This window comes from Amblyomma maculatum, chromosome 6 (genome assembly GCF_055883805.1).
Source record: "Amblyomma maculatum isolate TAMU_Amacu chromosome 6, ASM5588380v1, whole genome shotgun sequence".
NCBI lineage: Eukaryota > Metazoa > Arthropoda > Arachnida > Ixodida > Ixodidae > Amblyomma > Amblyomma maculatum.
The window spans coordinates 65,032,242-65,060,228 of NC_139349.1; the positions used below are offsets into that span (position 1 = coordinate 65,032,242).

The following is a 27,987-nucleotide window of genomic DNA, read 5'->3' on the forward strand; positions in this document are numbered from 1 at the left end:
TTTTTTTCATTGAAATGGGAACTTTGTTTCAAAATGCAGTTTATTAAAACAGCATGTACAAATTTATACATATAAATCTATTATGAACAAAAAGTATGACCATGCCACCTTAAATAACAGGGCAGCTCAGGTGTACAAGCTAACAATCTCAAAAACAAAGGAAGGATGTTTTAAAGACATCCAATATTTAAATGCAACATCATCTTCCAGGGACACCAAACTTTTCTGTTAATAGCGGTAGTACTGTGTTTACTCGAATGTTAGTTCAACCTTTCTAATATATTTTTTTCTCCTTGAGCCTTGTTCAAAGGTACATTTGTTTAATGCACTTGAAACTTAAATCAAAAGTTGCAGCTTTATGAAGATCTACTACTGCACTCGATACGACTTGTAATGCTCAACTGTGTGACCACAGCACTTTCTGGAAGCAAGGCGGGACCGACAAGCGGCGCACCTCAAAGCAAAGAAGGGATTCTGCTGTTCCAGCAGCTTATTTCTGAGCTTATTTCTTAGAGGAGACAGCGTGTTCAGCCTTGCACAGGTTTTTTCATGCTGGCGCCGTATATCAATCGAAGAAATTGTTTGATGACAAAAAAACAAAACTGAATGCAACATGCAACACATGCTTTGCATTCGTCACGCAAGTGCTGGCGACGCAATAACTGCAAAGACCAGACGACATAGGGGGAGAAAGCAAAGTGCTGGAACAGCGAAATCCTTTCCCTTTTGTTTCCAAGCACGCCCCGGGCACAGTGCAAGTTATATCAAGCGTGACAGTACATACACGAAGTCATTTTTGCAGAGTCTGTTCAGTTCAGCTAATCATGATAATTCTCAGAACAAAGATCAGTGAATGACATTTGTGACTACTTGATTTGTTTAGGCTGCATAAACGAGTCTGCTTGCTCAGCCACACAGTGCTTTATATTTAAGGGCATCCTAGGATCAAAGAATCTGTAAAAAATCATAACCAGAGTGCAAACACGTGACTGAGACAAAAGGGGGAGGGGGGGGGGGGCTTTTTTTTTTTTTTTTTTTTTTTCTGGAGAAACGTTGAAGGCAATAGGGAGTCTTGCCCCTTGATCCTGAGTCCTTGCCACCTCATTTAATCTGACATAGTGCAATCCAAAACAAACGTGGCTATCCAATCATCCAATTTTGGCACTCGACTAGCAGGACTACTAGTTGTCAGTACTCATCTTTGTCCAGAGTGAACAAGAAGTAATAACAGCGTTATTAGTTACACACAAAGTTCTCAAGATGGAGACTTCGAAAATGACTTTCAAAGACTGGCTGTAATCTTGAAACCTATGGCTGTGATTTTTGCTAGCAATTTTCTAAACAGATTCAGCTTGAACCCACTGATTAAATTTGTGTAGTGTTTGTTTGTTTTCTTCACTTGTGCTCTCTTTTTTAACACCTACTGCATGCAGTCTTCAATTTTTTTCCTTTTTTATTTTAATGAGAGTAGAAATGGTATGCCAAAATTTTTTTTCATCATGTTAAGAACTGCCAGCTAAGAATAATTTTGTCATAATTAAAACTGATTTAGGCAATCTAGTCATGGTTATGCAAAGAGCACTGAAATGTGTTAACAATTTTGTTTACTTATACTATAAAGTTCTTGGCAGCATAATCAGTGAACAACTTTCTCAAGTTGCCATTGATTAATTGGCTGTTCTGCTTCATGCGAGCCAACCCCACAAAACAAATTAAAATGTTTGTTTTATGTTCAATCTACTTTGTAGATTTTACTTTGGTGCAGGTGCACAACATTCCATGTCCGGCGCAAGGTACCGGCCATGTTTGCGAGTTGCAGCTGGAAAGTGTTTCTTTATACCTAAATTAACGTACTGATATCGAGTGTGCTCAGCGCATAGTTTTTGCAACAAGTGAAACTGGTTTCTTGAGCACACTAGGATGTTTACTGCAAATATGCACTCTTGGGCTATACCACACACACTATATATGCAGCAGCAAAGAAAAACAACATGGCCACAGCTTCTTCGGACCAAGATGCATAACGGCCGATGATGGGCAGGGGGTGACTTCCACTAATCGGAACAGCCTAGCAGACTATGCTCACTTCAACCCTGATCCTCGCATGCTTTCTCCTCTACCTTAATTTCCAGTGCTGCTTGCCACTCATGCGACAGTTTCAAAGAAGTGACCGACTGTATATAAGCTTCCAAGAATTCTGTTTTGAGCAAAATTTAACTAGAGCCTCCAAAAACTGTCAACTTTCTGATCGTAATCACAAAAAAGGATAACACACTTTTGAAGTAGCAAACACCAAAGTTTAATATATTTTCCGAAAGTCAAAGAAATCATTGTTCAAGAAGGTTGCAAGATATAAAAGTGCACGCTTTTCTCGACACAAAGGATCAGCTTTCCATTTCCTCTGTTGGGCGTACTTTGCATTTCTGCACTTCTGAGAAATGGCTTGATATTATGTAGAGCCAGTATACTTCTCATTAAGATTTCTCATTAGGCTCATTTCGCTCAAATAATAGTGGAATGTAATGGCTAAAGAGAAAGGGAGAAAGATATAAGTGATGCAACAAGTTCGATTTGGTTTGGTTTACGGGGTTTAACGCCCAAAATGATTCGGGCTGCGAGCAACGCCATAGTGGAGGGCTCCAGAAATTTCAAACCACCTAGGGTTTCTTAATGTGCACTGACGTCTGTACATCACCACACGGGCACCTTGCTTTTCGCCTTGATTGCGCGGCCAGGATTTGATCTCGCATCCCTGAATTGTGTAGTCAGTGCCCTAACCATTAAGCCAACGCAGCAGGGGCACCTGATTCAAATAATGAGTTTTATACCGTTACACTGCATTAAACTCCTAAAAAAGGCTGAAAAGTGAATGTGAAAGAAGCTTGCAACAGCACTTGTAACAATTTTTTCCTTGCTACTTATTTACACTTTTGAAAGGTTCTACTTGAGATTCCATACATTTCCTTCAAACCTGGACGGTCTTTTGCATGTATTCCGCCCAATGAACGTCCCCCTGTGTGCAGAAATGCTTGCATACACAACAGTTCCCATACTTTGGATCCTATTGCGTCCTGAACTTGGCATTTTCATCCTCAGCTTGATCATTTTCAAGTTTGTTGAATATAAACATCTACCCATATATTTTAATACACTGGACACTTCACAGTATGATATGACTGCATACTGTTCATGTCTGGTCCCTTATCACACTTCAGCACACATTAAGATGAATATAGTGCTGTCTTCATTTTCAGTTCAGGTTTGCAAATGCTACAAATATGCCCTAAAAAAGGCCAAGTTACAGGCGCATTTGAGGACGGAATTGTGTACACTGCCAAAGGCGACGAAACTACATGCATGCCTACATATACGCACACTCGCAAAGTGCGGGATAGCAATGCGTTACCGTCGTCAGCGACAATGCACAGGAATGACTCCAGCTCAAACACAAATTTGCTTGGCAGAAGTAAAAAAAAACCAGCACATAATTTTTATCACAAGAGACATTCTCAAAGTGCTCCCTTGTACTTGGCAAGGAAACACTGAATGCACTGCGCGAATAGCATTTCTCGTCAATAGCAAGTTAAAAACTATCCGAAGCTAGACCCTCAAACAGACAGAAGAGTCGAAAAAAAAAAGGCTAAGCTTACACAGTATACAAATTAACATAAGAACACACAAGGGCAATTTTACATATTGCACATACACATAAAGTTAAGGATCATCACGGTGCGAAAGGGAAGCTTTTAGGAACAACAATCCTTATTCTCTAAAAACAGGCCAAGGGCGAGGACACTAGAGGAGCCAGAACAGAAACCTCTTCAAACAGCGTGACAAGCAGCCTGGCTATATACAGTGGCCTCCATACTTTTGGTGTAGATTGCGGATTATGTGACAACTTGCACTAATGTATTACGGGTAATACATTAGTGCATCATGCCACCCGGACAGACAAGGCCAATCAGTTTCGTTAAGACACAAACAATTGGCAGATGTTATGTAAGCAAAATACACGCCCCCATTATTAGTTGCAAAAGAAAAACAGGGCTGTCTTACAGCAGACGGGCAACATTACCATAGGTAACAATTCAAGATCACTTTATACATGCTTGTATAGTAATAAGAGAAACAAAAATGCAACTAAACCAAGGTAATGTGAGCATCCACAAAAAATGAGCTTTTTTAGATTTAATCGTTTCCTCTTTGTGCGGTTAACTAATGCGCTCGCACGTCTGTTCACTTTGGATGTCGAATGGATCATGGCAACCATTCAACATCACACACATATAATTATCCTCAGCGCGACCTCCGATGTATCTGCGGAAAACAAGTGTGGTTCGCTCTTGATGGAAATCAACCGTGCCCACAACTGTTTAGACTAGCAGCTAGGTGCCTAACTATTCAACACCACTGGGCCTCCATTGTGTCAGGAAAGAACCTCTGACTGTATCTTGTATGTTGAAAGTAACTGAGCATGACTACACCGTGTCAAATGTTCCCAAACCATAGCATGCATTTTTAAGCCTTGCAATGAACTCCGCCAAACTCAAACTTAAGAAGAGTGATCAGCGGATATCATACTCATCTGCTCAAAAAAATAGGCCAAAAGCAGGCCACTTGGCATGGAGATTTGTGATCAATCCAGTGTTTGTCACAGGAAGTACAATGGTTTTTATAAAATCCTAGGCCGCCATGCAGCGAACAAGCCCTGTTGTGAAGTCCCCATTGCACTTCATACGTGCTTTGCTGTCATGGAGCTCAAGGGCTACAACAACAAGGCCCCCCTCCCACTGTTTTGACTCACTGACCATTACGGTCGTGTATACATTCACCATGGAACTTCTGGAAAACAAGCATTGGGCTTCCTTTAATTTACGGGGCACCAGACTGCTGCCACTTCCTCAAGCACGAGGAAGGATTTCTCCGAACAGCCGGCGGCTTTTCATGCAAGAGGAATGCACGTCTCTGTGTGAGCCCTAAAACAGCACTCATCGGAGATGCCTGCCCCTGCGATGGCTCAAGATGTAGAAGGCAAGCTGGAAAACGACGGGCCAGGCAAGCAAGAGCATCAGGACGTGGGGAGCAACACCTCCAAACAGCCACCAGCGCTGGTTCTGCGGAGCCTGCGTTGACAGATAGACGAAACAACAAACCAGAGGGCTCCTTTACATTGAAGAAACCCCCATGCTTTACACCAATGCTGTAACCACAGTTGCAAGATGGCAGGACAGAAACACATTAGCATGAATAAACCTGATAAATCTATGAACTATGGCACTGATTTGTATTGCACACACAAATAGCCAGCTGGACCAAATAGACACTATTTAGTGCATGTTTATAAAATGCCACTCCAAAGAGATCTGTAGGATCAATTTACAGGATTTGTATCCAAGTCATGAAAGATTACAGTTCAGTTCAGTTCAGGCGTTCAGTCGTGTCCGACTCTTCGTGACCCTATGGACCATGTCACGCCACGCTTTCCAGTCTCTCACTATCTTCTTAACATCACATAGCTTCATCTGCAATGCCTCGAGAATGCCATCTAACCATCGCGTTCGCTGCCTACCCCTTCTCCGGCGACCCTCAACCTTTCCCAACATCAAATCTTTCTCCAGCGACTCCTCTCTTCAGTGATGAAAGATTACATCACTGCTTAAAATATCACATTTACACGTAGAAAACCTTACATATTTGGCAACTGAACGTTAAAAAATTTCTATGCAAAAATCTATTGTCCTATTCAAGTGCTAATATAGTCCACAAAGTGGAATATTGCAGTCTACATTGTATGAGAAGTGATTTAACATCAGCACTTGCTTATGTTTTCCAGAATTGACAAAACATATTCTGTCGGCGGCATGCACAATTTTCACAAACGAGTTAAGCAGTTGATCCGACAGGCTGCGCCATAAGATGGCGGAGGGGCAAGAGACGTCCCTGAGTTGGTGTTCGGACAGGTAGCGCGCTATTGATGATGCTGTCACATTGATGCTATTGTCACAAGCAATACACATATGCCATTTGGCCGAGTGCAGCCAAGGTCCGCTAACTTAGCGTCAAGCAAATGAACCAGGCGCTGTGACAGAAATGCTTCGCATTACTGCACCTAAGCAGACTTAAGTGCACCCCTGGAATTTTTCGGCTGCCTCATTGCCCATCGGGTGGAGCAGCCTGTCGTATCCGCTACTTGGCTCGCCTCTGCGAAACCTGCACAACGCCACCTACAGCAGTTTTTCACCGCTTCCCGAAAATTTAAGCATGTACCAATGTTTAATCAGTTTTGCTACCTTGTGAGCTAAACTTTTGCTCGAATAGGGCAGTAGATTTCGCTAGGAAAATATTTAAACTCTGGCCCCCCATATGCAAGACACAATATATAATGCAACCACAAATATAATAAGAGAAACGGAGTATGTTCCAAAATGGGACCACTTATAGGAAAATTAGCACTTCACGCCCGCTTGAACCACATGTGGCGTTGTCCTCATCCACATTCTGTTTGAGGCAAAAGTCATACTCTTCACAGCAGCATGAATCGTGGCTTTGTTTTTCAGAATCCGTGACAGCGTTGATTTTGGGACGTCAAACTTTTTAGCAACCTCAGTTTTTGACAACCTGCTCCTCTCGAGCTCCTGAAGAATATTCAATTTTTTTTTTTCAAGCGAAGGCGCTTTATGCAGAAGTTTCCTCAAGGTCTCCATTGTGCCAAAACAGCAGAAACACAGATCGCAAGTAGGCCCAGCTAAAAATATCGCACTTGCCACTGATGGCTACTAGATTGGCTTGTTTCGACTGCGGCATTGGCTATGAAGAATTTTTTCACAGTTGTGAGACTAAATTTGGGTCGTGTGAGCGCAAGTACATCCGGGCGGATTTCGATGGGATCTAGCTTTTGAGCAATTTAAGCTATGGTAATTAATACTTCTACTATTGAAAAAATAGGAAACTAACCAAACAGCCCTATTTAATTCCATTTATCCATAATTTTCATTCAACAGAGTTTCGCTTATTGGGTTCTAGAGTTCTACTGTTTTAGTTTGATGGGAGCTAATATAGCTACATTTACTTCATATCGACTTGCTACCTTTTCAACCAACAGTTGATGCAATGCAGGTAAAGAACAGCAGCAGCAACCCCTTTATTGTCACCCCTTTTTTCCCCTTTATTGTCACGAGATTGCCGAGTGTCCTGCTATTTCACCCACTTGAACAAACGAGACCAGGCCTCTGTTATTGCAAATATTGAGTGCCCGACAAGCCTAATCTCAGAGAGTTGAGATTGGAAACTATCGCTGAGACCTTGGTGGCAGGATTTTGTCAATGAATTCCGAAGGCGGGAACCGACAATGCCATTTTCAATGAGAACTAAGGAGCATTTTTGTTGATCTAGGGTTGTATTATACTTTAAACATGACCGGTGCAGTCTCTCGGTGCAGTTCCTCTCGAGGTCCCAATCCACATACATGATAAAAATTTCACTAAGAACAGGGGCGATGCTGGGTTCGACACACTCCTGCCTTCTGTAAGTAATGTTTGCCCTGCCAACCCATCCACTTTCAACTGTCAGATCACACTTCATAATGAAGACTAGCTCGTCATTACCTCCTGTGATACACACTTTTACACGTTCCAACTGTCTGCCATGCGGTAGGCTGTAAACCTTAATTGAGAGTCAGCGCCCATCCCGTGTCCTTTTTCTTGCTTGACATTGTTACTTGATTTTACAAATATACATCTGTATCAACTAGTCCAACTGAATGTCCTGAAAGGACACACACACTTTGGCAGCCTCACTCGCTTCTTCTTCCCAGATTGTACATATTTCTGCACATCATTCCACAGTTCCCGACATCTTTAGACGACAGACATATTCTCAACAAAGAAACGTGCAACATATTTTAAGGGAAACTTTGCCTGTCCAGTGACTGTTGAAAAATCCTTTCTACTAGCTGGGGAATCCTCAAACAGTGCACACAGACTAGACAAAATGGTGTCAAGTCCCCAATTACTCGCTGCGATGTCTTTGTCGACATTGTGGATTGTGTGGTGGCCACAGACACTGGAGTTGGTAGTCTTCTTGTAGACGGCATTGGAGCATTTTGAAGAACTGGAGGTTCAAATTAAGTACATGCATTGATATCTGGAGGATCTTCGCCAGTGGCAAAGATCCCTGTGCACTCAGCAGTCTTGGATGCCGACTGCCGTCGAATGCCCCACAAACACAGATGTTAGTATCTCGCGCTTTTTCCGAGAGTCCAAAAATCTTATGTGTACATCCATTTGTTTCTCTTGCAGGCGCTCATTCGCAGGCTCGTCGAAAAGTATGACAACTTTCACACCGGTCTATATCTTGCTGCAGCGATGACAGAAAAAAGGGTCGGAAACCGTGACGTCACATAAGCGCACTTCTTTTCACTGCATGAAAAGTCTTTACTAATCTCACTATTAGGAAACATGCGCTTGAACAGCTCATCTGTTTCAGTTGACAATCTGTAGGAGCAGTGGGATGAGACTAACCTCAGTGTCCACAAAATTTCCGCATCTGTCACCAGTTCATTGATCTTTCAAGCGTTGTTCACATCACATGACTGCGATGGAGCATCGATGGGTCACACGTTCATGCTAGCAGTAAAATATTCGCGCACCGATCCTGCCGCTGCTCTTCTTCAATTACTTTCAATGACTTCATGACTTTTCAATGCACTCTGATTTCCCGCATGGCTTGCATTTCGCTCGGTGCGGATTCGTTACATCCGGAGCCATGCAGTCCTTGTAGTCGATGTGGCGCAGCCACGTGCTTTGAATTTACTTTCCAGGCATTCTTCTTTTGCATCGAGGGACTGCTGCATTCACACGCAAAGAACTATCTGAAATCTCATCTATGCAAAATCGTCACGTCTAGTCAAATGCCAACACACGTGGAACGCAAAACAGCAACACACCAAGCGGGCGGTGATGGGAATGGTGATATGACTGCACTCTTTGAAACAAACGATGACACCCCCTCAATGTGTCCGAACAATAATGCACATCCGTCAAACTTGCGAAAACTCCTAAATGTCGAGTGGAAATATATGTGTCGAGAAAATAAACATTTTACATGAGTTTTGCAAGCTGCTTTCAGTGTAAACATCGATTCCAGTCTTTAGAACACGATTTTTCAAAGACTTTCAAGGGTTAAAAAGAAAGAGTACTTCTAAGGGCCTTGAAAAATCAAGTTTCCAAATTCAAGGGTTTTCAAAGGGTTTCAAGGACCTGCACACACCGTGAAAGAGTTCGGTCATTGTTGTTATCCAAAACAGCACAGGGCTAATAAAAAAAATCATTGGGAAAGGCCTGCCGCAAACACAGCCCTCACCTTGGCATGCTGCAGCAAGGTCTCGAGCACCTCGAGGCGCGCCACCACCTCGTCCATGGTGTGCTGAAGGCGCAGCACAGCCACCGCCAGCTGCTCGCTCACTTCCAGGGCCAACTGGGGCCGGCCGCTACCACCACCACCGCTGCCCATGCCGCCCATTGCACCGCCAGGCAGTCGCCCCGACCGCGACGGCCAGGAAGGACCCCCCTCTGCTCCCCCATCTGTCTCTGCAAGCACATGCCAATCCGTCGCTGTTCAAAGCTCAGCATTGCAGGTGGCCAAATTATGACAAGAACAAAGATGTACAACACAGTTCTGGTTCAAACGAGACACTTCTGGCCAACCCACAACATTATGCACAACTAAAGGTGACTCCGGGCTATGGACTCGAATATTTTAGAGAGCAATTTTTCCATTGAGCTGGAAAAACTTTGATGCCTAAATTCCAGTGTTCTGTCCCTTGAAGACTGTTGCACACATAGAAAAGCTGTATCATGCATTGACACACAGGATTCACAAAATGGATGAAATAGCAGATTTTGAGGACGAACCATGCATGACATGACTGGAGTTGATGAATTCAGTGTCAGTGGATGGTGCGGATGGAAGGCAGAGAGCTCCTTTTTGCTTTTTTTTCCCATCATTTTCACCTGTCGCGAGAATGCTTGCGGCATGTGAATGGTCCCCTGACTCAACATACACAATGGATTCATCCGCGACCTTAGCTGTTGTGTGAATCCATGAAGAATCGCCATGCTCAGCGATATGTATCAGTGCTCCATGAAGAGTACATTTTAGTGAGATAAGTACATGCTGCTTCAAATGCCTGAGTAAACTGCCCTTTCTTGACATGTGTGACTCCTGGGATCGCTGAATTCTACCCTACCAAGTAAGGCATCAGGAGGGTCAGATAGGTTGCTTTCCTTCTGTGCATCAACAAAGAAATAGGAGCTTTTGAATATGCCTGAAATAGTCTAGCCGTCAGCAAACGAAGCCTCTCTTTTTATGCTGTCACTGGTTCAAATCCCTCTAGGGGCTGGAGTATGCAAATTTTTTTTCTTTGCACACACAATGCAGAAAAAGATTTAGGAATGTTTCACACTTATCCTTCATTTTGGACTTTGCCCTTATGTTCTGCTTCAAGTTTGCGACTGTCTCCGGAAGATGTCTGAATGAAAGGAAAGCTAAAAACATTTAAGTAAATATAAGCAGTGAAGTATGCATTTCACAATCAAGGTTAAGGAGGGACATATTTAAAAGAGATAGAAAATATCTATGAAAAACTTCATCATAATCACTGTCCTGCAGAAGAAAAATGATGAAATATAAATCTGGAAATGTGTGACACAGGGCAGCCGTATATCTACAAGTGGTCTTGATGAGCTTGGACTGAAAAGATTGGGGCTAAATTTCACGATGAAGGAAGACATCAGTCACTTCTGATTTGTTGATTCTATTAGCCTGTGAAACCATTCAAGGGAACAATGAGAATGCGTCAGGAGTTACAACTTCGCGTGGTAACGATGGTTTAGAATTCTGCGCAATTTGCAACCCAGCACAAGTTGCCTCCCAACAACAACTCCCTTTGTCTTGCCACACTAATTCTACCAAGAAAAACTGTCTTCACAGATGAAAAATCATCACTGAATTGCTAGACTTTTCAGTATTCATTTACGGGTGAAATATGTCAGCCTTTACAATTTTTGCACCTTCAAAGAAGGGCAAAAAAAAAGAAGGGTAATTTGCATCTCGTAAATTAGAAACAATTTCCATTCTGCCTGGAGTAGCTGTTGGTGCCTTAAGACTTAACACACATGGAAACATATCTTGAGTGAAAAGAAATTAAAATAAACCCAGCAAAGTGTGCCGTGCTGCAAAGAAAGTGGGGCTGAAGTATGTCCTGAGCTAGATTCCTTTTAACCGCTTTAGTTCATGCTCAATTCCGAGGTTGCAAGAAAAAAAAAATTAAAGGACCAGTACTGGTTCAAAACCTTGGCACTTTTGAATAGTTTGGGTAGTCCCTTTCCGTGACAAGCCAAGCACTATTACCGTATTTACTCGCGTAATGAACCCACTCGCGTAATGAACCCACCCCCCACTTTTGTCGTCGAAAATTGAATTTTTTTTTTACGTCATAACGCGCACCCGCCCGCAGGGTCGGTGTTCAGCATGTTCGCGTTATCTCGGCTCAATTGGCCGGCGCTGTCGACTGTCGACGATCATAAAATTGTCTGATCGCGCAGTGATAAAATAAACATCATTTGAAGCCAACGATGCTGAACACTGGCGACGCGAACGCGGGTGACGCGGGCGTCGACTGCACGCTTTCGTTGATCGTTCATTGACCTTGCATGATTCGTTGGTGGATGCGCAAAGGGCTTTACTGGGGCGTCCTCTTTGAAATGGGGTGACGGCAGTTTCCACCACGCTCGGCTATTTTCTTTGTATTTCTCGAACCAATTTGTCAAACTTCTCTAGATTTTTTTTTTACAATGATGATGATGATGCAGGTTGCCGAGTGCCATCTATTAAATGCAAAGCAAACCTCTGCTTATAGCGCCATGCATGCGCGGCGGCGGCAGAACGAAGTAAAGACAACGCACTTGGACAGCGTCGGTCGCCATTTCGCCAGTCCTATTTTGTTGCTGTTTAAGTGCTTCGCAACGACCTTTGCATTATTTCGTGCGTGCTGTGCATTTTCTGCGCGTTGTGCGATGGGGCGTTGCGCTAGCTACACGGCCGGTTTTAAGCTCAAAGTCGTGGAGCATGCTTTGGAGCATGGCAATCGCGCGGCTGGACGGCATTTTAGTGTAGACCCCGTGCGTGTGCGCTACTGGAGGAATCAACAAGAGGAACTCAGAGCGACGAAGAAAGATCGCCGGGCCTTTCGCGGGCCGAAGCAGGGCAAGTTTCCTCGCGTCGAGGAAGAAGTTCTGAGCTATGTGAAGAGGCTCCGCAACGAAGGATGTGCCGTATCCCACGAGCTGATACAGAATCACGCGCGGGCCACTGCAAGAAGTCACGGCATTGCCGCGAGTGAATTTAAGGCGAGCAGTGGTTGGACGACTCGTTTCATGCGCCGGAACGGGTTGTGCCTCAGAAGGCGTACTACGTTATGCCAGCGGCTGCCGGCAGACTGTGGGGACAAAGTGCGTGATTTCCACCGCTTTGTCATTCGGATCCGTGAGGACAAAAAGTTCCTGCTGTCGCAAATCGGGAACGCGGACCAGACGTGGATTCAGATAGCGGACCAGTTGAAGCGTGGATTCAGATAGCGAGCCCGAGTGAGACAGACCATAAGCAGCCAGCAGCATGAAAATAAAAATGAATTTTTAATTCCCATTCATCGCGTACGTGTTTTTACTATAAAGGTAAGGTTGGGATTGCGATTTTCCTATCTTCATTGTGACATGAAATTTCGACCTAAAAAATATCTAAATTTTTTTTCCCCGCGTAATGAACCCTCCCCCCAAATTTATGTCAACTTATCTGGAAAAAAGGTGGGTTCATTACGCGAGTAAATACGGTACTTTCTCGCATCGTATGCCACCACCACCGAATGTGTCACCACGCACCAGCAGGGCAGTATTTTTTTACAGTAACAGTGTGACCACCCCAGCAGCCTCTGACACGACACACTGCCTCCTTTCACCCATTTTCTTCCCTCCTAAGACTCCTCCTCTCACTATCTGCTGTCCAGCTGGCTTTTTATCACAATCTTTGTTACACTCCGCAAACTTGCTTCTCCATATACTATGCAGGCCCAAGTACAAATGCCACTGTTCTTCCCATGCGAATATATGCACTAGTACAGACAAGCCATCAGTCTGGACCGGCTGTTTCAACATCACTGGTTCCATCTTTATTTCAGGCAGGCAACCAGCTCCTCTCAAGAGATCTAAGCTCACTTTCCAAACTCAACTCACCCCTTCGACGGTGAGAACGTGGCAGGCGACCTCCTGCCCCAGGTCCCGACCTGGGTAGGGCCCCTGGTGCACCCCGGTGAGGGTTGTCATCCCCGCCACCTCGTACATAAGCCAGCTCCCCGTTGGGGCGCTTGCTCCCGTCTGGGTAAAAGGCCCACAGCTGGCTCTGGCCGTCCTGCACCAGGACGCGGTCGGAGCCGCTCAGCAGGGCCTCATTCACTGCGCTGGCCACCATGCCCGAAGCCTCTTGCTCCCGAGGCTCGGGAGATCCACTCTCATCCTCCTGGTTTCAAGTGCAAAGCAAAGACAAAGCACCTAAGCACAAAGACGATAATCTGATGACGACGATACTGGATTTACTTAACTCTGCATGCCAACCAATGAACTGAAAAACTTCAGAAGCAAACTAACTAAAAAATTGTCATGTACATTTCATTCGCAGAAAGTCAATCTAAGTGACAGCTTGCAAAATGAACGTGAAAACACTAAGCACAGGCATCACGCAAGAAAAAAGAATGAACATGAGGTGGTCGCACATAGTCTCCTATGCCAGCTTTCCACAGCCATGGCGCAACACAGGATGTCACGGCTTTCAAATCCTTGCAGTATGCCGCACATGTCCGAGATTAAAGAAAAAAATGCAACTTTTAAATGTTGCCCCTCTTTCCTTACATTGCCTCATATTATACAAATTAAGAGGCCTGTAATGTACATGCGCATACAAGAAAATGCAATGACCTTTCCTTACAATAGCATACAATCTTGACACAGATAAGTAAAAAGGCATCTTTGCCTTTCCATGCACCATAGCTGTTAGGTGAGAAGTATGACAGAGAATACTTTCAATGAAACAGGAAGCTTCAGAGACCTGCTATCAAGAGCCATTGTTTTTCGCGCAACAAGTGAGCACAAAGAAAGTGTGACCTCCAATTTTCTTAAATACAAACAAAGAATGATGCAACAGCAACACAATAGAAACTAGCAGTATCAGGTGCGATAGAAGCAGGAAAGCCTCAAGCAAAAAAGTTAAGTGCTCTCTTCAAGGTTACCAACAGGAGACTTCAGCTTTCTGCACCCAGTCATGCTATAGCCCGTTCGACATTAATCTGCACTAATAGTATACGAGTAATTCATTTTTCCTTGTGACTTTCAATGAACCAGGTGTTTTTTTTATGTAAGCATCAAATGTAAGAACCGCAAATTGAAATGAACTTGAACAAAAAGAAAATGCATCAAACCACAATGTATTACATTTACTCACATGACAGACGCATTTCAACAAAGAACACACACATTACTTTTTGTCTAATGTAAGAATTTGCTAGTTTACTACTTTACCCCTTAATAAAAAGAACCACCTCAAGAAAAATAGTTAGGCACATGCAAATATACAAATAGTTTTGAAAAGTTCTGAATTTTACTATCCGTATAACTCAATGTCATAAAGTCTAATATGCTGGCTTTACGATGCAGCCTCTTAACGTATATATCATTTTGCTTCTTCTAACAGCTACAGCTACTGCACTGCAGTTTAGCTGCTAGCACTTGAATGTTAAGCACGATTGGCCGTCTTGTGGAAATGCAGTAAAATCTCGTTACAAAAGACACGGTTACAAGAGATACTTGGTTATAAGACAGTGTTGTGTTGTGTTTTATGGCACATAGGCAACTAAGGCCATCATGCGCCGAAAGTAAGGTTTAAAATCTGAACTTGGTTAAGGGGCTTTAAAAAGTTATTATAGGTTCTATAACTTATTTAAAAACTTCGCTTTTTTTAGGAATGAAAATATGAAGGAAATGTCAACGAGTGACCTTTCTCCTAAAAATAAGCTTTCACCTAAAGTAAGTATTTTATGATAATTTTTACGAGGTTCATTTACTGGTTCTATTTTTGCATTCCGGGTGGCTGCAGCACATGCAGCTCGTTCATTTCCATTTATCACTACATGACTTGGCACCCAGCAGAATTTCATTTCGTGTCCCCGTGTTTCAGTTGTTTTTATGCAATGTATTATTTTTCCTAAGAAGTTGCATTTCTGGCATGTAGTGCTGTGATTACACTGAGTGAGTCTGTGTAGATTATACTTTTTTCAATGCTGCACTTTACTACCTTTTCCGCAGCTAAAGAGATGGCATTGTTGGTTATAACATGATCCTGAAGATGCTGTCTGGTAATTAAATGCCTACTTACTGAACACGTCTTGTTGCTTAATGAAAAAAAAAAAAAATTTGAAATACCTTCCGTCTCTTTTATAATCTCTTCGTGCAATTTTTTTCAGTTATAAAAAGTACCTCTTAAGCATGAGGACACTCTGGCTACAAATACAACCAAGTTTGATTTCATGTGAAAACCAAAGCCTTACATGAACACGGTGTTAATTTTTGCAGTTTCCGTCTTTTAAAATGCAATAAATGATAAATGCGCATGGCAGTCTAGTGTTGCAAGACCGCACACGCTGCCCCTCCACTTCTTGCCTCCGCTGCCTCATGCTTCGTGTTGCATAGTGCTATGAATGTTCCCTTGTTTCTTCCCCTTTCATATTTCTTGCTGACCTTTTACTCTTCCTTACTTTCTGAATGGACCGCGTCGCCTACTTTCCATGTTTGTAGACAGCTTTACTTCTTTTTTTTTCCCCTATGCGCTGTGTGCTTTCTCTCGCGGCTCCAAGGCCTCCGTAAAGTAGGCTTCTCCTGATTGCAAATTACGAGCGTTGCGACGGAGAACAACAACGAGAGAGTAATGACAAGGACAGGCACTACTATCAACTGAACGTTTATTCGAAGAACACAGATTAAATACTCGCAGAAGACAACCAAAGGCACATGCGCTTCACAGATTTTTCCTAGGTATCCAGATAAACAATCTCACATTCTTGGATGCTTACAGATGGTGAGCTCACGCACGTGTCACTGTTCTTATGGATGTGATATGACTCTGACAGTTCTCTAGTCATTTCATCTTTGTGTCTAAACTTAATCTTGGTTTTGTAGACTAGAGAACTGTCAGAGTCATATCACATCCATAAGAACAGTGACACGTGCGTGAGCTCACCATCTGTAAGCATCCAAGAATGTGAGATTGTTTATCTGGATACCTAGGAAAAATCTGTGAAGCGCATGTGCCTTTGGTTGTCTTCTGCGAGTATTTAATCTGTGTTCTTCGAATAAACGTTCAGTTGATAGTAGCGCCTGTCCTTGTCATTACTCTCTCGTTGTTGTTCTCCGTCGCAGCGCTCGTAATTTGCAATCATGTACCAACTAGCTCAACTTTCCATATTACTGCTTCTCCTGAATGCTGCTAAGCCTAATGGTAAAGCCACTCAAAAGGGCACTCGATGTTATTTTTGTTTTCAAATACAAAATATCTTTTTCTCGCGATTCTAGGTAGCGCGCAGGCGGCAATGTCATATCATGGGAGTCGTCGCCGCGGTCAGGGGCACTTTGCTATAACCGATTTTTACCAAAAATGTATTTACTATAAAGGAGGGAAAATGTACAGTTGTCTATGGAAGATGAACTGGGACTTAAGTTTAACTTTACTATATCCGAGCTTTTACTATAGCCGAGTTTACTATAGCGAGGTTTTACTGTACCAACATAAAAAGTTGTTTTAGAACTATCTGTATAGAATGCTGTGTGATTTTTGTACTTTTCCTCTAAGGCTAGGAACTCGTGTATTATACGATCAGGTAGTGTCTGCTTTTTACTAAATTGTGTTAGTGAGAGGTCGCATACAGAAGAGAAACTGTACCAAGGTGGAATTGGTTCGAGACTATGGGCAACATTTGGAAGAGTATCAAGTATGCTTGTTTCCTGGCATGTCTGTTCAAAACGGAGAATTAGTGGTCTTGTTGCTTGGGGTTTATTGTTGAAAATGTTCTAGATAGGCACTTTGTGACTATAGAGTGGCAGAGATGTTTTGGGATGGACTTAATTTTTAGTATGTAAGCACACGTAAGCATTGTTGTTCTCTCTGCGAGGGTTGGTTCATTTGTTTCTACATAAAGGCTATGTAAGGGGGATGCTCTGTATGCGCCAGTTGTAAGGCGCAGGTCAAGGTTTTGCACAGGATCTAGACATTTTAAGTAAGAGGGTCTTGCTGACCCATACACAACACATCCATAGTCTAGGAAAGAGCGTACTACTGAGAGATAGACATGCAAAAGACGTGTCAGAATGCCTGCGTTTCCGTGATAGCACTTTCAGTATGTTTAAGGATCGGGAAGCTTTCTTTTTGAGGTTGTTGATACGTGGTAAGAAAGTAAGTTTCTTGTGAAACGTTACACCGAGAAATTTGTCCTCGTTTCTTATTGGCAGTGTAGTTTCATTTAGGTGCAGGTTCGGGCCGGTCTGTAGGCCTCGTCGCAGAGAGAATAGAATAGCCACTGTTTTTTGTGGTGAAACTGAAATCCATTTTGATTTGCCCATGTCGCTAGCTTGTTTATGGTAAGCTGCACTTGTCTTTCACATGCTGATACATTGGAGGATGTGTACGCTATCTGCAGGTCATCGACATACAGTGAATACATTACAGATTTCAGGATTTAAGGAATTCATTTTTACCACAAAGAGAGTTGTACTTAAGATACAGCCTTGTGGTTCAGTTATAAGAGACTCTTGAAAATGGTTTGGTTGGTTTTCCTATGTTTGCCGCGTTAACAACATTGCACACAAAAGACATGGTTACAAGAGACACTCTGTTACTAAGGGCAACTTTTTTGGGCACCTAGAATAAATTCTTCAGACTTTAGAAGAGGCACAACCCGGATACACTCACACAATGAGACCGACATCGTACAAACTCGTATGCGGTTCACTTTTCATTCCCTTGGCTCGACTCCGTTCTGTTTCACAGGTGGATGTCACACCTCGCATGGTTGCGACTACTGCCTCACTGCACCGACATTTCCGTTCTTCTGCTTCTATAGTGCCTGACTACTGAGTTGAATTTATGTTGGCTTGGATTTCCGCCCAGCTTCCACAATGTCCGCCGCTTTGTACGCTGCTCGTCGGACCAGTCGGACTCTAGAGCTGTTGGTATTTACATTGGGCAGTTCTGCTCGACGATTTGTCCACATAGTTGCGAGTCAGACACAAGCTCAAATGTCTAAAGTCTTGTTAAAGTGAGCAAAATATTAGTTATCAAGGAAACACATCATAGTTCATTACTTTAACGTTACATTTACCTCAAAGTGCTTCAAAAGCATTGCGAGCAACAAGAAGGCTTGCAAAGTGAAGTGCTTTACCTCCAGAAATTTGGAAGGAAGCTAGTACAGTCTGCACTCACAAAACGTCCAAAAGACAAACTACTATGGGGTGTTTCTTTCAAGCCATTCTGAACAATTTCCTGTTAATGCGTGTAAATTTGTTTAAACGCACTTATATGCTGATGTGCAATAAATTGATCTAGTCTGACTCCTCAATGTTTTTAAAATTTTTGGTTACAAGAAACCTTGGTTATAAGAGATGTCTTTCTTGGCTGGGCTGAGTGTCTCTAGTAACGAGGTTTTACTGTACATGCACAAGTAGAGGATACCTGCACAAATACAGTAGAATCTTGCTAATATGATGGTAATTGAGAATTGGAACATATTATCCGAGAACATATTATCCAAAACAGCCCCCGAGGGGCTGCAACTGAAACTTACTTAGCACAAAACCTTACTTTGATTACGGTGCTTTGAATAACCTGCATTTCATGCTGAACTTTTGTCTCTCAATGTCCAGAAGCAAGCTAAGCGGCTATTTCATCGCTCTGACCTGCTCCAGCGGCATGCGGCAAACCACAAACAGCACCTAAAACTTGGCACTCTGCAAGCTTCACAAGGAGCCGGGGCATCAACCCCTTTAAGTGACCTTATCAAAACATTAAACAATGGAGATGCTATTGGGAAGATGGTACCCACAGGCAACAGGCTGCCAAGGTAAGGGCTGCAATTTGCCACACCAAGGGCACGAAACTGAGGAATCCCTTACCAAAATTTGATAAAGAAAAAAGTATTTTAAGCAAAATTAAATTCTTTTACTTAAAAGAAAAAAGTAAAATGAAAGTAAATAAAACTCAATTCTTGAACACAAAAAGGGTCTGGAAACGAAAAAAAAAAAAAATCTCATGCCGATGTCTTGGTTTCCTGTACTTGCAATTGTGGTTTTGTTTTTTAACCCACTTTGCGGATATCTTTGTATTTGTCCCCCATTACACAATGCTTCTCTGGAGGCCTGTAAGGTATATGTAAATAAATAAATGCATTAAGTGGGATCATATCAATGGGATTTCAAAGCATTTGATTTGCATTTGATTCAGCTGTACTGCAACTCAATTTGTATTTGAAGTACCTTACATTACTATATTCGTATTTAGTTCAGTGATTAAACTGCATTATTCAATTTCATTGTGGTTAGAAGAAAGCACTATTCGCACTCTTAGCAAAAGTGCATGCATGGTGCGAGTAAATATGGTAATGTGCGATGCACGTGTTTGTCTCGGGTGCCGTACCATCATTATCTACCAATTTAAAGATGTACGTACCCCAGCATTCATCCTGTGCCCGTCTCCTTAGCTCATCCTGTGAATTGCACGCTGGAAAAATGTATTTTATTTTATCAAACGTCTGCAGCCCAATGGGTTTGCTTCTGAGCCACACCGCGCTGCTTGCATCCTTAAGTGTTGCAAGTCTCCTGACGGTAAGAAGACTGTTGGTCCTGTCCCTCCAAGTTCGACTACACTGCTTAGAAGCAAACCCGTTGGACTCTAATCTTTTGATAAAGGATTTAATAACCTACTATGGCCACGCTTCTCCAGAAGCAAAAATTTATTTGCTATTCAATACTCGCAAGAATGCCTCAAACGCTAAGAACTGAAAACTGATACAGAAAAATGAAAAATAATAATAATAATAATAATAATAATAATAATAATAATAATAATAATAATAATAATAATAATAATAATAACAAATAAATAAATAAAAGCACTCACGTCTCCCATGTGGTCATAAGTGTCTGAAAACTCATCTTCCTCACTCTCAAAGTCAGATCTGTGGCCGTTCATTCCTCCTCCTGAAGAAAGTAAATTTGAAGTGTCAGAAAATCACCCTACACACTTCAATACCTTCCAAGCAAGAATAACAAAGTAAAAAGAAGTTTCTCAAAACCATGCTAAATAGCCCCACAGTCAAAAACTTGCCACATTCAAAACGAGCCATATTACCAATATCAAATCTAGAAAGACGTTACTTTCATTAAATTCTATTAACTTGTTTGCTCAAATGCCAGCAGTGCATATAAGAACCCTTCTTTCAAATGTGCTGAGCAGACCCGTTTCAGAATGCATCACACAATTTCTGAAGCCACACAGTTTAACCCCGGCTCAGCGCAAGTTGAATGTCAAGGGCATGTAATGTTTTAACATTTATGACTGCCCTTCTATTCATTCCTGCCGTAACTACCATCAACACGTTGTACACACATTTGTCACGTGTTACTTCACAGGGTTTATGCACACAAAACGCTACCTGCTGCCGTCCGCTCAGGTTTGTCTTCATTCTGCTTTTTGTCCGCTTTAGCATATACAGCCTGTCCTTGCTCTGTAGCTGCAAGGAATCGTGGAAACAGAGAATATAACCAAAAGACCTCTAAAAGGTTCTTTCCAGGGATGCAAAAATTAATACACATCACGGTGGAGCCTCAGAATTTTCCAAGTTCACTAATCCCTAGTGCATCGTATTCAAGATGTGTTAACTTTTTCAATTGTATACGTCACAATGTCAGGAAAGGAAAAGTGCACATAATCATGACTGTCCCCTTTCTTAGTACCAATACGGAAAGTCTATCAGTTCATAATTATCTCTTCCTGCAATAATAGCTTTTTTTTCAAGCTAAGAAACTGCAAAAAGCAAGATGCCAAACAGGACAAACAAAAAGAGCAGACTGAGCAAGTTGCCATTTCTTAAAAGCCGCAGAGACATACCCATCAAACCACAGGAAGCTGGCAATCTCTTAGCTTTGGACACAACTAGTTTTCATTTCGACGGCTGCCAGTGACATGTTACCTCTGGAAGCTCCAGGTCATTATCATGCGCTTTTCGTGCATTTTTGACATTATATTTTCTAGAAATGTGCTTTCAAATGTGCCATTTAGATTTCCCATGCTCCTGAAGCTGCCTGTGATACCAGAGTATACAACTTTCCAGAAGTGTGATCACTACTTGTTCTTCTCAAGAAAAATGTGTCTACTAAGGACACTAGCTCAAGCAACGCCTATTCTATTTCTGCACTAACAGATGAATAAAGACAGCGGAGCTAAAATAAGGAGCGCACAAGTTAAAAAGCTGCTAAGCTTACCCTATGATATAACAACGACAAAAAGAATTCGTTGCAGCACCCCTTTAAATAGCAAAGTTGTCTTTTTCTCTCGTAACTAACGTTGAGTCTGCAGTCTGACTGTAAACTTGTGTGATTACCTTCAATTGTCTCTATGTCATCTTCTGACTCCCGACTGCCATTCACTTTGGCTTGTGGCAATGCGGCAGCCATCTGTGGTGGTACAGAATCAAACAACGGGCCAAGCAGATCCACAAACTTGGCCACATGGTCGGTGTAAGACATCGCCTCAACAATCTGCAAAAGAAGAAACCCCCATGGGAATCATTACCTGCCACAAAATTTGCTCAAGTCTTAAAGAACACAGTGTTCAATGACTGCACTGATTTACCCTCAAGCCTGGTTCACACCATTATGGTTCTGCAGATGCATTTTTCTACAATAAATTACAAAAAGAAAACTTGCATTCCATTAGTGCAAACTGAGGCCTGAAACGACCACTAAAATTCTTATTTGTTTAGCCACCACTCACTGAGTCCATGATGGGGGGGGCAACATTATGCACAGACAGAGGCTGTTTCTATGATTTAACATGTCTATGTGACAAGGGACAAAGGCATAGGCAGCAAAACACTACCCATGCTATGATTAGCTGCAAAATGCTAAGGTCAAACATTGCCGTAACCAAACAATATGTACTCTCAAATTACCACTTCAGAAAGCAGTAGCATCACCTGAACCAACTATAGTCGGCGTTTACAAACATTTCCATCAAAACTGCCAATCGAAAAGACTGTCAAATTTGTCTACACCTATTTCCAGAGACGCAATCTGTTAAATAATTAAAGATTGCTACTTTTCTATATGAGCTTTCACAAATCTGCCACGCCTTGTATTTATACAGTTCTGACAGCCATGATGAGTGGCTTTTGCTGCATATTTCAAAAAAGACATTTCACGGAAACCTTAATAATCTCAGACTACCTTTCACTACCCTCGCAAAGATTGGGCAAATAAGGAGCGAGCAACAATGTGTCATACATCACATGCAAACGCAGGAAAGCCATTCGAATGCACAAAAGCCATGCAACTAGCTAGAAAGCCAAAAAATTTTAACATGTCGAGAAAGTGTGCCCAAGCCAAAGTCATGCGGAAAAGTATGAAACTGATCCTTTAGTTCGTGCAGAGTGCCTCATGCTCATGCAGACGTGGAAGGGAGCAAGGTTCTGCATGTGAAATGCTGAATCGACACACACTGAATACCGAGAAAATAAGAAAGGCATTAGAATGAGCAAAACAAATATTAGTTTCTTTTTCTTCATTCAGCCTCTGTTTGTGAAATCAGACCAAACATGCTCTATGTTTTTCGATACCATAGACGCTGCAAGGATAAAAAGGTAAAAGTAGGTTGTGCAGCCTAGAGAAGAGGTGTTAATAGGGGAAAGCCATTAACAGTACAGAAGAGCCCTCTGTTATGTTTCTTCATGACAACAAATGCATACTATATCTATGAACTGTCCAAAATACCGTAAAAACCCGCATATAGTATGAACCCGCATACAATACGAGGTGTAAGTTTGGAATAGAAAAAAAACGGGGAAAAAAGTTTTCATCTGTGTATAATGCGAGAAAGGAAACATCAGCAGAAGTATTTATTTGCAACTACATTTCACTGTTGCCCAGCAAAACGTACACGCTCCGGGCTTTCGCGTCCAATGTAATCCCGCACTAGGCATCATGAATACCTTCACGTGTCGCTACTGTATCCCTTCCCTTCTCAAGCCGATGCGTGATAGGAGAGTTTTAAGCACAGTGATGTGAAGAGCACACCATGTTTGCCCGCCAATCGGTTCTCTGGCTGTACTAAAACCAGTAAGTCGCTTCCAGCTCAGACACTGGACAGCAGCGCACAAGCAGCTGGCCATCATGTGCCGCGCTCGCGCCTAGCACCGTGCAGGCACACGGCATGTGTGCCCCAGAAGTATTCTGATACTCCTGATTAATAATGAGGCCTGAACTGCAAATTTAGGCTGCAATTTTTTTTCGAATCCGCATATAATACAAGGCAGAAATCTGACATGATAAAATCAGAAAAAAAAAAAAACCTTGCATTATATGCGGATTTTTATAGTATGTCCTATAATGGGGTACAGTACAAGGACGAAGCAGGGAATAACTGTCAAAGGAAGCCCAGCAAGCAATGCTATCAACTCTGCATGATGTAGAGGTCTTGATTTGGTTTGGTTAGTGTAGTTTTATGTCCCAAAACGACTCTGGCTATGAGAGATGCTGTAGTGGACGGCTCCAGAAATTTAGACCACCTCGAGTTCTTTAACGTACACTGACATTGCACAGCACACAGGCGTCTTGCTTTTCACCTCCATCGAAGAGCGGCCAACGCAGCCAAAATTCGGTCGTGAATCCTTGGACACAGCAGTCAAGTGCTCCAACTACCACAGCGGGGCAAGAACTGTTTTGCCTATGCTAGCATGGCATCACAGATGGCTAGCAGGAGCAAGTCAGAGCAATAGGCGACCGCTGTTGCTTGAAGGTTCCCCTCTGAGGGATATTTATCACTTCGACCTACAGTTCAATTCATCATCATCCATCCTCAGCCTGATTATACCGACTGCACAGCGAAGGCCTCTCCCATATTCCTCCAATTAATCCGGTCCTGTGCTAGCTGCATCCACTTGACCCCTGTGAACTTCTTAACCTCATCCGCCCACCTAACTTTCTGCCGCCCCCTGCAACACTTTCCTTCCCTTGTAACTCAGTTTGTTGCCCTAAGCTACCATCGGTTATCCTTCCTTCACGCTATATGTCCTGCCCATGTCCATTTCTTCTTCTTGATTTCTACTAGAATGTCAGTGAATTGAGTTTTCTTTCTGACCCACTCTGCACGTTTCCTCTCTCTGAACGTTATCCCTACCATTTTTTTTCCATATCCCTCTGCGTTGTCCTCAACTTAAGTAGAATCCTCTTTGCTAGCCTCCACGCTTCAGTTCCATAGTTAAGTACAGGTATGATGCAACTGTTGTACACTTTCCTTTTGGGCGATACCGGTAAGCTGCTAGTCATAATCTTGGGAGTGCTTGCCAAATGCGCTCCATCCCAGTTAGTCTTATTCTGCTTGTTATTTCCCTTTCATGGTCCGGATCTGCAGTTACTACCTGTCCTAAGTAGACATATTCGCCTACTACTTCCAGTGCTTCGTTACCTAATAAAAACTGCTGTTCCTTCTCTAAGCTATTGAACATTACCTTAGCCTTCTGCATGTTGATTTTTAAGCCTACCTTTCTACTTTTCCTGTCTAGGTCATCAATCATTCTTTGCAGTTCATCTCCTGAGTTACTTAGCAAGGCAATGTTCAATTAGACTACATTGAACATAACTTGAAGTTTCATGTTACAAGTACCGACCTTCTATTGCTAGACCTTTGTTTTTTTTTTTTCTGTACATTCAACATGCACTGAATGCACGGCCATACCTGCTCTTCTGTGGCATTTTCTTGACATTTTTTAACAACCTGGAAATGGAAACAAAACAAAAATAACAGAAAACAAGCAGAACCCAAAAACTCATAGAAAATAAAAACAAAGGTTGCATGCAGAAAAACTGAACAAGGTGCAGGTTTGCAACACATATGGCTACAAACAAAGCAATCGGACAATACAAGAGCAATAAAATTGCCAAGCAGGATGAAATGAACAAATAAGCAGTACACATGCAGCAGCTAAGATTAAGACCAGTTGCTGCCGTCGCCAGTGAAAAAATACCTTGACCAGTTCTTCGACATATTTCTCCATGGCCTCCTGTTTCGACATGTTACCAAGCTTCATCCAAGCATCCCTAAAACCAGACAAAAAACAAAAAACATCCATTTCTGCATGAGCACAAGCTATGCTAAGCTCTGTATCTAAATCTTCACAGTGTGAAAAATGTACAAAACACAGAACAAAGCCTTGTGCATACGCACAATATAAAGATTACAAAAAGGGGTCAGGGAGTACAGTTAGTGCAACTGTTTATTTTCTCCAGGCAATGGCAAAAAGTGTGGATGTTCTTGGCTTACACAAACAAGTTTCTACAAAAATAAAGCTCTGTTAAGAGAGAAATAGTGTAAGCATCAAACACCATAGTCGAAGTAACACTTCTCACGATATAAGCGACTATATCGCGGCAAGCAAGTTGTCTTTCTCAACTTTGTCAGCAACTATTGTGGCAGTAACTTTCATCCCCTGGAGTTTTCAACAGTGAAGATCCTACTCTCAGAATGACAATCATAACACTAGGTACAAACGGCACAACTAAAGGTGAAAACTGGTGTTGTTACAAACATCCAGCTAAATTTTCATATGCAACACAATGTCCGCTGTCAAAGAATATAAAAATTTTTACAATTAACCATAAATTCATTGACAAGAAAAAGAAATAACATGCAAAATTAAAATTAAAAGCACTTCTTTCATTTGAGTCCGTCACAACTAAGCCTTGAAGAGCAGTAAAAGCAGGAACATAATATAGCAGTTTAACAAATTCATGGATGGTAATGATGCTACTTTAATGCAAAAAACTAAACATTATGCCTAGAGATTGGCAGCACATCCCTATAAAATTCACTGGTGCAGTAGAACATGAAAACCACACAAGGCAAAGATATTGTGCACACTCAGAAAAAGCAGTCTTCCAATCGGGTAGAGGCGCGGGCAAGTTGTTCGATCACACTAATGTAAGCTACAGCACGAGAACACAAGCACAAGATACACATAAAAATAGGGTCATTGATCTTCAGTTGTTTAGACACATCAGAGCTACCAGACATGTCTTAACATTCCTATAGATTGAAAGACAAATAGAAAGCTTGCTGCTGCCTCTATGGTGATGCAATATCTCAAAGTTAATAACACTAAAACATGGCAGCACTATTTTTGAGGCATTGGGCTTCTTTTCGGTTAAGCACTACAGACAGCTTGCGCAAGCGGCACTCCCAAAAAAACATCAACAGAAAGCGAAGTGCACAGCACAGTACCATTTTGCATTTCCCACGATGTCCCAAAACCTCGGCTTGGGAACTTTGCATTCTTCTATAGATCCCTGAGTCGCTTGTTTGTAGTAAGCATAGAACTTCAGCTGAAGTTCGTGAGAAGGCTGAAATGACCCTGTGCAGAAAGACGACATAGTGTGGAAAGTGATACTGACACAGTTCGTAAATGGCTGCACAAATAACCCAAGACTTCAAGAACGGAGCTGCTCCCAGGTTTTTCAAGAGTTCGAATACTCAGTCTTGGCAGAGTGACAATTTTTTAACGATATAAGCAAGTCTGTAAACCGAGTGCACGCAGGGCACATGCCCACTGTCAGGCATTTTACAACCATGTACGCTTCCTTAATTGAAGGAAATCTTGCAGGTCCGGCCGGCATGTGGGCTGCCTCGCTAGCACAAAGGCTCGCAAGCAGCGGCTACTTAATGCATCGCACGAATGAGAAGTTTCGAAAGAGTGAGCGCGATTAATACTGGGCGATTGTTCTCGCTCGGGGCCTACTTTCTCCTCATGCGCGTACTTCTTCCTTGGCCGCATTTTTTTAACTTATTATTATTGTCAGGCTCTGTCCGGTCAGGTGAAAGTCGTGACAAATTTCCGGCCTCGTCCAGGCAGGTTTAATGTATGGGCACATGTGCTGTTGGCGGGCAAGTAGCCGCAGATCTTTACTGTAATTCTTTCTGTTTACCGTTCTATTACAATCGCATCGAATCGTGGATATATAGCATCTGCGCAGTTGCTTTAAAATATGTACCGCACAGCAAGCGAAGGCTCTGGATGCGGTGCAAGGACAGTGATTATAGTGATAAGCCGCGTCAAGGAAACACGACTCCAAATATTCGACGCAGAAGCGATTCAACGACTTTTCCTGGTTCCAACACTGCCCTTTATGTTGTCCATGATGTGCTAAATATCGCAGAGGATGCACACTTATTGGAACTGCAGATTTTGTTACTAAATTGGTTGCATGAAGGTGCGCATGCAGTCCCAAGGATTATTTGTTACTGGTTTAGTTTTCTTCACTGTCCCATGACAGGCTCTAAATAGGTTAAACGCAAGTGGTACCATTTTTGCTCACCGTTCTTCGGAAGGCCCCGGATCACCTCGACAGCTGCGTGAAACCTTTCTTCCGTCGTCATAGCGCTGAACGGAAGAGAAACAATGCGAAACTATAACGCATAAGGCCTTGAATTCGTTATAAAGCGTCAGCTACCTGCAAGATCGCCTGTAGGTTTACCCGTTTGGTGACTGCTGGTCGCGCCAGCTGATGGCGCCACTCTCTAGACCATAACTTGTTTTAATTTTTTGAAAAAATCCTTATTTAGCAAATTAGA

The 27,987-nt window shown here is 42.5% G+C and overlaps 1 protein-coding gene across 3 annotated transcripts; it reads right to left on the reverse strand.

The window, feature by feature from the left end:
• Positions 1-22: 22 nt before the first annotated feature.
• On the reverse strand, positions 23-27,945 carry LOC146185896 (acyl-CoA-binding domain-containing protein 5). 3 transcript variants are annotated; one of them, XM_084606832.1, is made up of 11 exons: positions 27,867-27,945; positions 27,732-27,796; positions 26,641-26,770; positions 25,388-25,460; positions 25,099-25,137; positions 21,749-21,905; positions 20,801-20,878; positions 20,266-20,345; positions 13,287-13,569; positions 9,361-9,587; positions 23-5,123 (listed from the first exon to the last, which is right to left on the reverse strand). In XM_084606832.1, exons 2-11 carry the CDS (start codon positions 27,790-27,792, stop codon positions 4,989-4,991), a joined length of 1,263 nt encoding a protein of 420 aa, XP_084462958.1. In that variant the 5' UTR covers positions 27,793-27,796; positions 27,867-27,945; the 3' UTR covers positions 23-4,988. The 3 variants fall into 3 exon arrangements, with proteins under 3 accessions (XP_084462958.1, XP_084462959.1, XP_084462960.1); XM_084606833.1 differs by having other exon boundaries at positions 13,287-13,566; positions 27,732-27,912; XM_084606834.1 differs by lacking the exon at positions 25,099-25,137 and having other exon boundaries at positions 27,732-27,912.
• Positions 27,946-27,987: the final 42 nt, after the last annotated feature.